Source organism: Rutilus rutilus (genome assembly GCF_951802725.1).
Source record: "Rutilus rutilus genome assembly, chromosome: 10".
Taxonomy (NCBI): domain Eukaryota; kingdom Metazoa; phylum Chordata; class Actinopteri; order Cypriniformes; family Leuciscidae; genus Rutilus; species Rutilus rutilus.
Genome location: NC_140215.1, coordinates 7,354,261 through 7,368,345, shown reverse-complemented (window position 1 = coordinate 7,368,345; position 14,085 = coordinate 7,354,261). Strand labels below are relative to the sequence as shown.

The 14,085-nt window shown below is 36.2% G+C and overlaps 1 protein-coding gene across 2 annotated transcripts in view; it reads right to left on the bottom strand.

Moving 5' to 3' along the window:
* Positions 1-13,098, bottom strand: part of cwc22 (CWC22 spliceosome associated protein homolog) — a 48,397-nt gene extending 35,299 nt beyond the window's left edge. The window contains exons 1-6 of one of the 2 annotated variants that reach the window (XM_084421979.1): positions 12,966-13,098; positions 7,180-7,279; positions 1,446-1,624; positions 916-968; positions 742-828; positions 388-648 (exon numbers count right to left, since the gene is read on the bottom strand). In XM_084421979.1, coding sequence (XP_084278105.1) covers positions 388-648; positions 742-828; positions 916-968; positions 1,446-1,624; positions 7,180-7,279; positions 12,966-13,028 — 743 coding nt within the window. In that variant the 5' untranslated portion in view covers positions 13,029-13,098. The remainder of the gene's footprint in view (positions 1-387; positions 649-741; positions 829-915; positions 969-1,445; positions 1,625-7,179; positions 7,280-12,965) is intronic. The other variant, XM_084421980.1, reaches the window with a different exon arrangement.
* Between the last annotated feature and the right edge of the window lie 987 nt (positions 13,099-14,085).

The following is a 14,085-nucleotide window of genomic DNA, read 5'->3' as shown; positions in this document are numbered from 1 at the left end:
TCAATGTATGAAACAGTTGTGCTGCTCAATATTTTTGTGGAAACCATGAACCATTTTCTTCAGAAATCTTTGATGAAAGGAAAGTTCAAAAGAACAGCATTTATTTGAAATAGAAATCTTTTGCAACATTATAAATGTCTTTACTGTCACTTTTGATCAAATTAATGCATTCTTGCTGAATAAAAGTATTGATTTATTTAAAAAAAAAATCTTACTGACCCCAAACTTTTGAACGATAGTGAGTATTTTTACAAAAATATTTTAATAGGAAACATTATGCGCTGATTCAAAATAATTTCCATTCCCTTTAGAGTTTTGAATTGATTAATTGCGATGGACAGTTTGAAATAAATAATTTAATTTAAATCTACAAAAAGTGAAACCAACCTGCTCTTGTCAGTGATCTGAGCCTGCATCATACGCAGTTTGGCCGGTGGGATGTAGGCCCCACCGGTGCGGGTCAGGATGGGGTCCAGTCCTTCCTTCCTCTTCTTCACTGGAGGCTGCTCTGTGGGAGGCTTATCATTTTTGTCTGGGGAGGCTGACCTTCCCCTTCTCCTGTGTTCCCAATCCCTCTCTCTGCTGGAGCGCCGCTCGTAACGATCCCGATCGCCATAGCGTTCTCGATCACGCTCACGCTCCCTGGATCTGATGCGGGGATAGTGGAGAAAATGTCATAACTGAAAGGTGCAATTTTTTACATTTGGATGAAAAAGACAAATTGACACCCGGACCCCTCACCTACGACCCCTTCCGTAACGTTCTTGAGGAGAGCGAGATCTGGAGCGAGATCTAGAGCGGGATCTTGACTGTGACCTCTTTTCATCCCTGAAATAGAGAAAAACAGCAAAGTTTTTAAGAAAGGTCTGAATTCTACATCGATTTTTCCTAAATCAAGAATAACACAAGTTTTACCTCTCAGGTGAGGAGCTTCTTTGTCTGTTTTTGCTCTCATCGTCAGAGGCACGCTGAAACAAACAAACACATAGAATTTACTGGATAGCGCTGTTTAAGGTACATATAAACTAGGGCTGCACGATGGATTGCAATTTCCATATAATCGCACTTAGACCGATTTGGCTTATCGCGATTTTGAAATCGCTAAGGCTGCGATTATAAAAGCTTGTCATTGATGTATGGCACAGTAAAGGCCTGCGTAGGCCGTGTGCCAGAAGCTAGATATTTTACTCAATAAAGTTTTAAATATGGATATTTTTCTTACACGAACACATCTCTTCACTTCAGAAGGCCTTTATTAACCCCCCCAGAGTCGTGTGGAGCACTTTTATCATGCATGGATGCATAATTCCGATTGTATTCGTCTGGAAGAAGAATGTCATATACACCTATGGATGGCTTGTGGGTGAGTAAATCATGGGCTAATTTTCATTTTTGGGTGAACTATCCCTTTCACATTAGGAAAATGCTGTATGACTGTAACTCACCTTGATATGCGTGACACTGCTTTTTATTTTGTGCCATACACCATCATCACTGTCGTCTTCACTGCTGTCGCTGTCTGAACCGCTGGCCCTCGCCACAGGACTGCCTGCTCGTGGACTCCCATCTCTGATGCCAGAGCCCTCAGGTTGAGCTGAACCAGAGCTACCCTCGTGTCTACCTGCTTCAGGGTTACACAACATTAAGAACAGGTTTGCAGACAGCTGCCACCATTCCAATTAAACCACAGTGATGAATGATGAACCTCTAGACCTGTGGTTTGAAGCATAGTTTCTTGTTAGTATTGTAAGAGAAACAGGTCAATTTAGCTCAAAGGAAATTTTTCATTAATTTATAGGGAATTTGAAAGAATCACTACTTTTACTTAAACAGGCTGTAACTATCTCGTTGTGTCTGGATTGATGTCTTGGGGGCCAATCACGTTGGCGTGTTGGCGGATAAATGGGATACGGAGTCTTTCTCGTGGCTGAAGCTTTTAAGGCGTTTAAAGGTTGTTGCTAAACTTTGCGGCAAAACTCAACTTAGAACACAGGACTCAATGGAAAAAAATAACACTAAGTAAAAGAAAGAAAAGTGAGACGAGAGTAGTTAGATGGCTTGAATGAAGCTGTTAACCCATTTTCTCTGATCTTGCTCTGCGGTCTTTGTCTACTCATCTAAAGCTTTGTTCGTGTCTTAAGATTCAGAGGAGGTCTGACCAATTAGACTCGGTCTTTAGTTCAGAGATTGCTGTTTCTCCTCCTCTCACCATAAATGACATGTTATCTGTGGTCTCTTAACTTCCTGCTCTAAGCAGAGAGTACAGTTTAGACATGATTCCCTATTATAAGAATACGATACATTTTACACAGATTTCATTCAAGTCATCTTCAGAGTTATGAACAGACACACGCACTGGTACCAAACAAGGCACCCTTTCAAACAACCATTCAATAGTTATAATAATTGTGTGAATTGTGTGTGATCTAAGCATAATATTCACATATATAGGTTGTACACATGATATAGAATTATGCAGTTGAACGATGTTTGATTATAAGTCCGTCTAGAATTGTTTGGAATGATGTGATGCATTTTATACGTAAAAAATAAATAAACATCTCTTTTGTTTTTCCTGTGGAATTTAATCCTGTGGTAAAGGAGTTCATTCAAAGGTCTTCAAGAAGAAAAAGGTCTGTTCTGGATCTTTTGTCTTGGGGATAGAAAAAAACCTCAGGCATTATCTTTGTGGGGCTCAAACTGTGCCATCTCTGAACCAACCCATCTTTTACAAACTACCTAAGGTTGGCTTCCTTTTGCTAGCTCATCTCTTTGAAGCTTGCATGGCCATAAAGTACTTAGCTGGGGGTTTCTCTAGTTGGGATTATCTCTTCACAAGGTTTGTAGCTTCGACTGGATGGCACCCAATTCATTTATGGTCCTAGATTGTTGTACGAATCATCTCTGTCCGATATCCGATCTGCTCTCATATCCTACAGTATGGCATGAGGATTCAAATCGATCATGCTCGAGCAAATAATAAACTACCATAAGCTACAGTTTCTCCAATGATGCATCATACCTTTGTGGTTAAGCAGCGAGTTATGGCGGTGTTCGGGAAACGCACTCCATGCTTGGAGTCAAAGACTGATTTACATTTCTATTTAAGAATGATTCAGTCGATGATTCTCCCAAATCTGAAGTGACATTCAAACCAACAGAAGCCAATGACTGAGCATTGAACCAGTGCCGGGGAGCATAAAAGCCCATGAAATAATCATAAAGAGCATTCTGCCGAGCTCACGACTGGGCCTGTGACACAACACCTGCTGTTTTCCTGCAGATCCTTTTGTCAGTTCAAACACAGGCACCAAAGAAAGAGAACAAAAACAGTGAAGCTTTTATCAATGCGGTTTTCACTCTTCTTTCGAAGGCATTTACAATAATGACTTATCACAACACGCACACAACAGTGCAGAGGTTTAAAAATGAATGATGGGAAGATTATTGTTAAATGATCTTGAAATGCGTAATTGCTGCAGTCGCAGTGTGAAATGGCTCCCAGACAGCTGGTAACATTTCCCAATATGGAGCTCAATCTCTGCGGCAGCTTCGCCCTTAATGTCGAGCACAAAAAGGGTGCGATTAATCACGATTAAAAACTAATGTACAGCCCTAAATTTTATATATTTTCAAATGTTATTTATTCCTGTGATGGCAAAGCTACACTTTCAGCATCTTTACTCTAGTCTTCAGTGTCACATGATCCTTCAGAAATCATTCTAATATGACGATCTAGCAGTGGGGATTTCTTTAAGACTGCAAGGGAAGCTCGGCTTCCCCTATAATGTCAAAAAAATAATGGTCAAATATGTACTATTGTGTTAACATTTTATTGACTAAAAATGCGTTAAAACGTTCATCTCAAAGACGAGTTCGTTCAGAATCAGCTACATATAGCAGGTCGGCTGACTCGATTTCCTTCTCATCCATTCCCGTAGCGTCACAGTGCATTTCCCTGTTGAAGCCCAGCGTTCAATGACTTCAATGGGGCTGCTTTGAAAAGTTTTTTTCAGTGCTTCGAAACTAGACTAAATGCTGTGATTATGTCTCGCCTACGGACGCTCAGCGTCTCTGGGGGTGAATGGAGGAGTGGGCTGGCCTGGACTCCGGGCTTCTGCGTGATGATCAGAGGGTCTGTCGAAAGGCTGCATCTCCTTTTGACTGACAGCGATTTCATACAATAAAAAGTCGCTGGCGCTAAAGCTATTCGAGCTCAGTCCCATCGTGGATTTTTCAACTGTAGTCGAAAGACAAACTGCTGCAACCTATTTCTTGGTATTTGCTTGTCGAAATTGCTAGCCAATTTTCATAATAAATTTCACACAATTATACCTTTATTATATTATTACTTATATTTTTTTATATTATTATTAGTAATAATTAAAAAATAATTATTAAAATAATTAAAAATATATATTATTATTAGTAGTATTATTATTTATACCTTTATTATATTATTACATTTATACAATTATATTTAACTCTGCTGGCCACTGAGAGGACACTGGTCAAGTCACTGGAAAAGACGCCTAGTTGGTACGACAGGGTCACAGAGCATTTTCTTGAAAAGGAACGTAGAATTTACGTATAAATAAATGGACAATTTTTATGATGTAGGCCGAAAATGAGCTTCCCCTCTTTGAAAGACCAGCAGCCGCCACTGCGATCTAGTGCTCAAGAAACATTTTTTACATTACTATTTAAGTTGATAACAGCTGTGATAAATTCTTTTCCGAAATTTGATGAATAGAAAGTTTAAAATAGAAATCTTTTGTAAACAAATGCCTTTACTGCGCTGACTTTGACGTCACAACACGCTGTAACAAGTACAGTTGAAGTGAGAGATGCTTCGACCCTGTGGTCTCCTAGACCAGTGGTTCTCAATTCCAGTCCTTGGGACCCGCTGCTCTGCACATTTTGTATGTCTCCCTTATTTAACACACCTGAACCAGATCATCAGCTCATTAGGAGAGACTCCATGAACTGATCTGAGTGTGTCAGATAAGAGAGACATCCAAAATGTGCAGAGCAAGGGGTCCCGAGGACTGGAATTGAGAACCACTGTCCTAGACAACTGCTTTTCCTATTGGAGAAACAAGTCAGATGTGACATTCTTGCGGTTTTGTTTTTCAATATTACGTTGGATAAAAGAACACACTAAATTGCATGCCAAATGTGAAATGTGCTGGCCTTATACATATTGACCACTGAACAACACAGCTTCCTAATAGGTGACGTGCCCCTAGGTTTTTTTAGGACAAATTATAAAAATCAGACTCATACGTGGGAAAGTATCCTTGTGCAGGTTTCAGGAGGCTGGAGGACGCTTGTGTTGCTTTCGCTCGGGCAGATTTTGGATGTGCAACAGCTCAGCAGAAGGGATGATTGAAAGCGAAGAATATGGATGATAACACGGACTATGAGAGCTAGTGAAGTGAGACTGTTAGTGATGAGCTCCAGAGACTAGGGAGCAATAGATCAGATAAAGAGGCAGGAGCAGCGAGGTTACACGCGTCTGCAGCGCTACTTTGAGGCCGGATGCAGATGAGCCCTGAGATACAGAGACCTCTATGGGAAAACAATGATTATTGACTTGACACTGTCTAGAAGAGTGCTTTTGGAGACACCCGAGGCATATAGTAGTATAATATTAACACATACACTACCGAGTCAGTAAGATTTTTTTTAAATAAATGAATACTAAATTTATCAAAAGTGACATAAATCTTTTGTAACATTATGTCAATTATATTTAAATAAATGCATCAAAGAATCCTGGAAAGAAAATGTATGACATTTTCCACATAAATATTAAGCAGCACAACTGTTTTTGACATTGATAATAATAATAAACAATTCTTGAGCAGCAAATCAGCATATTAGAATGATTTCTGAAGGATTGTGTGACACTGAAGACTGGAGTAATGATGCTGAATAGGCTAAATTACATTTTAAAATATACTAAAATAGAACACTTATTATAAATTGCAAAAATATTTCACAACATAACTGTTTTTACTGTATTTATGACTGTATTAATTAGCATACGACTTTCAAAAACCCGTACCGACCCCATTATTTTGAAAGGTAGTTCAAAAGGTCTAACATGAAGTCATTCAACAGTAGCATTGTTTTCCACACCAAAATGCAATGTCAGGATGTAATGTAATATATTTCATAACAATGAGCATAAATATCTTTACAATTCTGAATCTTACTCATCACAAAAAGGAAAGGCTCGCATCGAAGACTGTCACGATTATGACATTTTGGCTGGCAATATATTGTTTTATATCCTTAGACACTAAAAACTAATATCGTACAGGGTAGGCTGATGAATAAAATACTAATATTGTCCTTGGATGAATTTTTTTTTCTTCTTCAAAAATGTCCATTAATGTACTTTCTGAATAAAAACATTGCCTAATATCATTTAAAGCAGGATATTCCAATAAAATACTCTTTACAGTCAAGGAAGACTTAAAGGCAATCACACAAAGGCAATTCTTCCCTTTCAATAAATATACATAAGTAAGTTTAGTGTGACCAATTCAATCTGATGAAGACAGTCGTTGGTATAAACAAGCCTTTTGTTTGAGGTCATTTTTCACATCAACTGAAACGTTCTAGCTACACAAACCACATGTTCACCCACAACAGGTGCGTCTACAGTGAAGCATTACTGTGTCGTCGTGTTTGTCCTTGTGCTGACTTAGGGAATGTTGGAAGTAGGTCTCAGCTGTGAGGTAACAAGCAGGCTTATGTGCCAATTTAGTGCTGAGGCAACAGTATTCCGGTCATCAGAAGTACGGTTTGTTCTACTGGAGCTAAACTTTGGATTATTTTTAACCATAATATTCAGAGGATATAGGGTCAGTGGCATTATGATTTAAAGGGACAGTTCAGCCAAAAAGGAATTCTGTCATCATTTACTCACTTTTATGTTGTTCCAACCCTGTATGACTTTGTTTTTTGTCCATATAATGAGTCATTGGGGTTTAATGTTGTTCTGGACCCCATTTGTGTTTTACAGAACAATGAAGGTGAATAATACACAACAGAAATGTAATTTGTTGGGTAAAAAAACACTATAAAGCATGTTGTTGCAATGCTGCTTAGTATGTGACTATTGCTTGAATGCTACAGAACCAAACAAAATCAAAAGGACAAGCTCACCAACAACCCTCCTGCGTTCATCACCATCACTGTCTCCATTCTCAGATGAACTTGTGCTGGCCTTTCTCTGTCGCTGCTCCATTTCTCCTGGGCTGGGCGGCTGGAAGGAAGAGAGAGGACATAGAATAAGAACTAGTGCAGTAAAGTACAAGTACAGTAGGTCTAAGTGCACGAGTGTGTGCAGTAGTAGCAGTGTGCTAGAAAAGAAGGACAATGGCAGAGGAATGATTTCTAAATAAAGCCCAAAATCTGTGTCATTGTACAGCCCTGCTTATACCTTGTACATTTGTCTCAGGTGATCAGACAAGAAGTGAAAAATATGGCTATTCACATCTTGTATTAACACGCATATGTGTCCTGTGATCGCTCGAGTATGAATTTTGAGTTGATGGTCTCTGATGACTTCTGAATGTGGTTTGAACTCAATTTACACCTCTATTTAAGATGAATATCTACATAATTATCGCACACTAATATTATTACTATCTATTATTCTACTGATTATTAAATGGGATATTGTGGAAATTTCATTAAACATGGCAAGGGAAAATAAAATTTGTTATAAAAATGTAATTTAATAAACCAACAAATATTTTTCTTCATGATTGTTCTAGCGAACTAAAACTATTAAAAATTGTTTTTATTAATTTAATAAAGCTGGAAAAAAAATCTAAAATTAGATAAATAACTTAAACTCAAAGACAACAGACAATAGATGTTGCCTTAGCAACTGACTGAAAAAAAAAAGGTTAAGTTACTCAAATTAGAAAAACTCAAATTACAATAAATTAAAGCTAAAAAGAAATTACAGAGACATACAATTATTAACATTTCATTTTAAATACATTTTTCTGCAGAATGGTCTGCATTTTTTCCCAGCTGCCGCTTAAAAATATTGATCACTCTTCAAGCCAATCAATTGTACCATCTATTGGACCAGTATGGTTTTATTTAACATAACTGCATAATGTTATGTTTGTATTATCATGATGTATGTCTTATTTGCATGTCTATGCACTTTGTGGTGAATTGTTTTCAGTCTGTAACTCTGTATTGATATTTATTGCATGGACATTTGCTTTATTACTAAGTGCTAATTACAAAATGCTATATTATGAAAACAAAATGTATTTAAACGGATAGATCACTCAAAAATAGAAATTATGACAATTGTCTCACCTTCAGATCATTCCAAACCTTTATGACTTTCTTTCTTCTGTGAAACATAAAAGAAGATATTTTGAGAACCTTTTTTTTTTTTTTCGTCCATACAACGGATGTTAATGGGCTACCGTGTTTTCTGGTTCCCAGCGTTCTTCAAAATATCATCTTTTGTGTTAATAGAAGAAGGAAATTCATAACTGTCCAGTTGTGACCAGAATAGCTTAGCCTTAGATGTTAATATCAAACGAGCATTATTTTACAAAATAACCAAGATCAAATGACAGCATTTACTGCAGAATTGGTCATGCAAAACACTTCTGACAGTTATACAGCATTTTGCATGTAGAGAGGTAAACTTCAATTACAAGCAGCACTGAGAAATAATCAGACGATCTATCAGTGAACTAACATCTGGATCTGCAGCAAAGGCATGACTCTCTCCCAGCAGCCGCAACGCATCGCTCTCTCAACTCGATTTCCCTGAATATGCCACTCACAGCTGCCACTGTCACCGTTTCAATCAAAATTCAATTTGCTGTTTCAGCAGGACGGGCTGTGGGCAGGAAGCAGATTTGTTTTCTGGGGGTGTTGATAATGCGAAACTCTTCATGCTGTTCCTGCATCGGCCTCAGACGGATGCGGGACACTCAAAGAATAGCCATGAGCTTGCTTTCCTCCATATAAAAAAAAAAAACTAACAAAAAAAAACAAGTCTCACTCGACATCCTATCTGTTCCCACTGAGCCTAATCCCAGGCCGAACGCAGTGGGCGGCTCGAGTGATTTCTGCAAGCTTATGGGAAACTGGTCTTTCAAACATGGATCTGCCATTCAGCAGGTAGGCTGGTATTTCCGAGTTACACATACACTGAGAATGCTGAGCGCTCGAGGAATAAATCATTCAGAAACACAGTGCCTGTCTGACATAAAAAAAAAAAGGATAATAAGTGAGAGAGCGGACTGAGAGCCATATCAGCACTTTATATAAACCCCAAAAAAAGCTTAACTGGAGTTTCTTTCAGTGCCAATGAAGAGCTTTCTTGATATTATTGCAGGAGTAAATAAGAAAAGAAAAGAAAATAATCACAGCAACTAATCAATAGCTGGATCATGGTTTAAACCAGTGGTTCTCAACTCCAGTCCTCGTGACCCACTGCTCTGCACATTTTGTATGTCTCTCTTATCTGACACACTCAGTTCAGTTCATGGAGTCTCTCCTAATGAGCTGATGATCTGGTTCAGGTGTGTTAAATAAGGGAGACATACAAAATGTGCAGAGCAGTGGGTCACGAGGACTGGAGTTGAGAACCACTGGTTTAAACCAGGGGTGTCCATCCTGCTCCTAGAGCTGCATAATAGTTAAATGATCGCAATCTCGATTCAAACACCCACTTGATCTCATTCCTAAATGACAGCGACTCGGCTATGTCTATTAAACCTTTGACTAAATCACACTGGAACATTCAAATCTGTAGTGGCGCTGCTGCTGCTGACCCAGAGAAAGCAGCTGTCATGTGTAGTTGTCTTTTCCACCACACACAGTTTCATTATTTCTGTCTTACATATTCATATTATCACTGAAGTACTGTGATAAAAGCTCTATGGAAGTGATCAAAATAGAGCAAATCACCTTTTGAAAGCAACTTTGATTATTGATCACATCGTCACACCAGCAGGTGGTGACAAGCGACAGTAAAAAATATATTTGTCATCATTCATGAATCATTCATTTAAGAGATTTGTTCAAAAATGCTGAGTCATCCAGTAATAAGTCATTCAATCTAATCATTTAGTTCTTTTTTTATATATATACAGTACCAGTCAAAAGTTTGGAAACATTACTATTTTTAATGTTTTTGAAAGAAGTCTCTTATGCTCATCAAGCCTGCAGTTAAAAAAAAAACAAAAAAAAACAGTAATATTATGAAATATTATTACAATTTAAAATAATGGTTCTCTTTTTTAATATATTTTAAAATGTAATTTATTTTTGTGATGCAAAGCTGAATTTTCATCAGCAAGTACTCCAGTCTTTGGTGTCTTATGATCCTTCAGAAATCATTCTAATATGATGATTTGATACTCAGTTATTATCAATGATGGAAACAGTTGTGCTGTTTAATATATTTTTTTGGAATACTTTTTTCAGGATTCATTGATGAGTAAAACGTTAACAGCATTTATTCATAAAAACAGCATTTATTCAAAATAAAAACATTTCCAACAATATAAATCGTTACCATCACCTTTTATCAATTTAACGCATCCTTGTTGAATTAAAGTACTAATTTCTTTACAAAAAAAATTGTTATTGTTCCCAAACTTTTGAACGGTAGTGTATATTGTTACAAAAGATTTCTATTCTAAATAAATACAGTTCTTTTTAACTTTTTATTCATCAAATAATCCTGAAAAAAGTATCTCAGGTTATAAAAAAATATTAAGCAGCACAACTGTTTCCAACAATGATCAAAAATCAGCATATTAGAATGATTTCTGAAGGATCATAAGACACCAAAGACTGGAGTACTTGCTGATGAAAATTCAGCTTTACATCACAAAAATAAATTACATTTTAAAGCATATTAAAAAAGAGAACCATTATTTTAAATTGTAATAATATTTCATAATATTACTGTTTTTTTAACTGCAGGCTTGATGAGCATAAGAGACTTCTTTCAAAAACATTAAAAATAGTAATGTTTCCAAACTTTTGACTGGTACTGTATATATATATTAAATTAAAAAAATTTAAATTGTCTGCACTCTGCAGCAATTAACATTTTGTCAGAACTGCTAGTAAATTAAGTAATTTTGTTTGGCTGTCTGTTCAGAATCGTGACGTCTATTTAAAAAAAAAAAAGTTTAGCTCCAAAAAAGTTGCCTGAAAGTTTCTAGAGATCCTGAAGACTGTGACTAGCTGGTTCATGTGTGTTAAACTGGGGCAAGAGCTAAACTCTAACCTGTTTGAGCAATAAAGAAACAAAAGAAAAATACAGAGCTGGATGCATCCTAAACAAGTCAAGAAAAGAAAGAACTTGTTCTTAAAGGGTTATTAGTTCACCCAAAATTGCAAATTCTGTCATCAATTACTCGCAGTCATATTGTTTCAACCAATAATTTTAATAAAATCAGAGAAGTTTCTGTCCCTACATTGAAGTCTATTCACCCAAAAACTCTGACGCTTCAAAATGTTCATAAAGAGATTGTAAAATAAATCCATTTGAATCCATTTTGGATTTTCTGTTGTAAAGATCATCAATTATTAAATTAGTTAAAAAAAGCAGTTCTGCAAAAATTATGTCATCGTCTAGCTCAGTTCAGTTCTCATTCAACAGCGTCAGTGCAGTCAGATCGATAATATTGCTGAATATTATGTAGAATACCTTTCATTGGTCCAGTTTAAGTACTTAATTCACTGGATTAGATTTATGTTTATGTTTAATGTCTGGATTAGACATTACCACATGAATATTTAACATGTTCTTTCATTACAAATAACTATATCATGATATGTACACCACTTTTTTTTATTATTACATTTATTTTTAAAGAAATATTAATATTTGTATTCAGCAAGGATGCATTCAACTGATCAAAAGTGAAAGTAAGGACACTATAACCATACAAAATATTTATGTTTCAAATAAATACAGTTTTTTATTTTCCATATATCAAAAACCGATCACAGTTTCTACAAAAAAAAGCAGTTTTCAACACTGATAATAAGAAATGTTTCTTGAGCAGCAAATTATCACATTAAAATGATTTCTGAAGGATCATGTGACACTAAAGTCTGGAGTAATTATGCAATTATACAAACAAGCAAAATTAAAACAATAAAACACTTTAACATAGTCTGTGCCAAGCTATTAAATTAAGGGCATTCGGTAGTTTGTTAATCACATAAGGACAATTCAGTGAATGTCTGTTTTTATTCACATTCAAACAGTGAGTTTTGTCAAGTCAAAAGTCTTTGAAACGACATGAACTCATGAGTAAATAAAACACTGCATGGAGAAGTGCCAGGAAAATATAAGGACGTGTGCATGCACAAATACAACAACGTATAAATGGATCTTCTCATAATGAAATATAATCTGCAATATGAAAACATTCATTTAAAAAGACTAATTATTGCATCAAACCCTTCCATAACTGTCTACGATTGTAATCTGATTTTCAAATGGATTTCCACTATATATGAAATAATTAGACCTAGTTAGTAAATAAGATGGCTATATGTTGCTTAACATTTTTTAGAAAACACAGAACATGTCTAAAAATATATGTTTTTGTGACTTGATCACATGTTATGGTTTATAAGCTTGTCCTTTAAATAACTAGTCTAGGGAACTTAGCCTAACTTCACCAAGAGAGAATCAAGGGACTCATAAATGACTAGTGTGTAGCTGTATGAAACAACATACGTGTTTATTCAGTGTTTATAACCATGTTACACACAACTGACCCCACACAGACTAAAGCAGCGCCATCTGCTCCATGTGTGCAGGCCTTCCTCGTATAATCCAGCTAAACATATCCTTAACCCGCTTTAAACGGCCTTTCGCAGTCAAACATACATACTGCTGTTTTACCGCGGTTGATTGATGATGTCCCTACCTCGTTTCTGGATGTAGGACTCATATTCAACACCGTCTTGGACTCGTTTGCCTCGGCTGCCATCTTTCCCGCCGTCTTCCGGAAGTGATGCTACGGATGCCCGCGAGGTTCCAAAGGGGAGCAAAACGCGTTTTCGTCAACAGCCACACTGCATTACTGAGCATAAGCTGGATGATTATCACTGATGGGAAAAAAATACTAAACTCCAGGAAACAGATGTCTTGATATTATTTTACATTATATTCATGTATTGAGGCTAATTTAATGCTTTGTCTAGGCCAGGGAAAAGTAACAGAAATGTAATGATTAATTAGATTAATTACTTTTTTTTACAAATATTGTTTCCAGGAATCACAGGTGTATGTCTGATTTCTCAGTTAGTGTCACTGGTGACTACTTCATCTTAGAACAGCTATCAAATTAATACGTGTGTGTGTGCGTGTGTGTGTGTGTGTGTGTGTGTGTGTGTGTGTGTGTGTGTGTGTGTGTGTGTGTGTGTGTGTGTGTGTGTGTGTGTGTGATATGTAATTTGATGGTGTAGTGTGATGTTTCTTAATCCAAATTCTCAACAAACAAAAAAATAAAAATAATAATAATAATAATAATAAAATAAAACAAAATTTCCTTTTTTTTTCTTACAAATTGTATCCATTTATTATGGGAAAGTTTAAAAGTAAGTTACAAGCCTAAAACAAAGGGATTTAGTTTAATTTACCCTTTACAAACTTTAATTATAATTTATGATTTGAAACTTTTTAATCTAATCATGCTATTGGTGTTATTCTGTTTGTGTTATTCCCTTTTTGTGATAACACCTCCTCTGTACGTTTTCAGTCATCAATCATTATGAACGTCATTCTCATTAAACTGATTTTATTGGGAATGATTGTGTTCCTTTTTTGAAAGAAAACATGAATATATTGTTATCCTTTGTAAATGAATCTGAGGTTTAAAGCCATTGTGCATAAATTATGTGAAGTATAAATATACAATGCCCTTTTCAATCCTATTTTTGTAGGTCACCTTTGCAAATCATATCAGTAAGTGCTTTCTCACAGAGACATCACTGACCTGGATAATTTCCTTTCTCTCATCATAACGGCACATAAAAAAAGTCCCT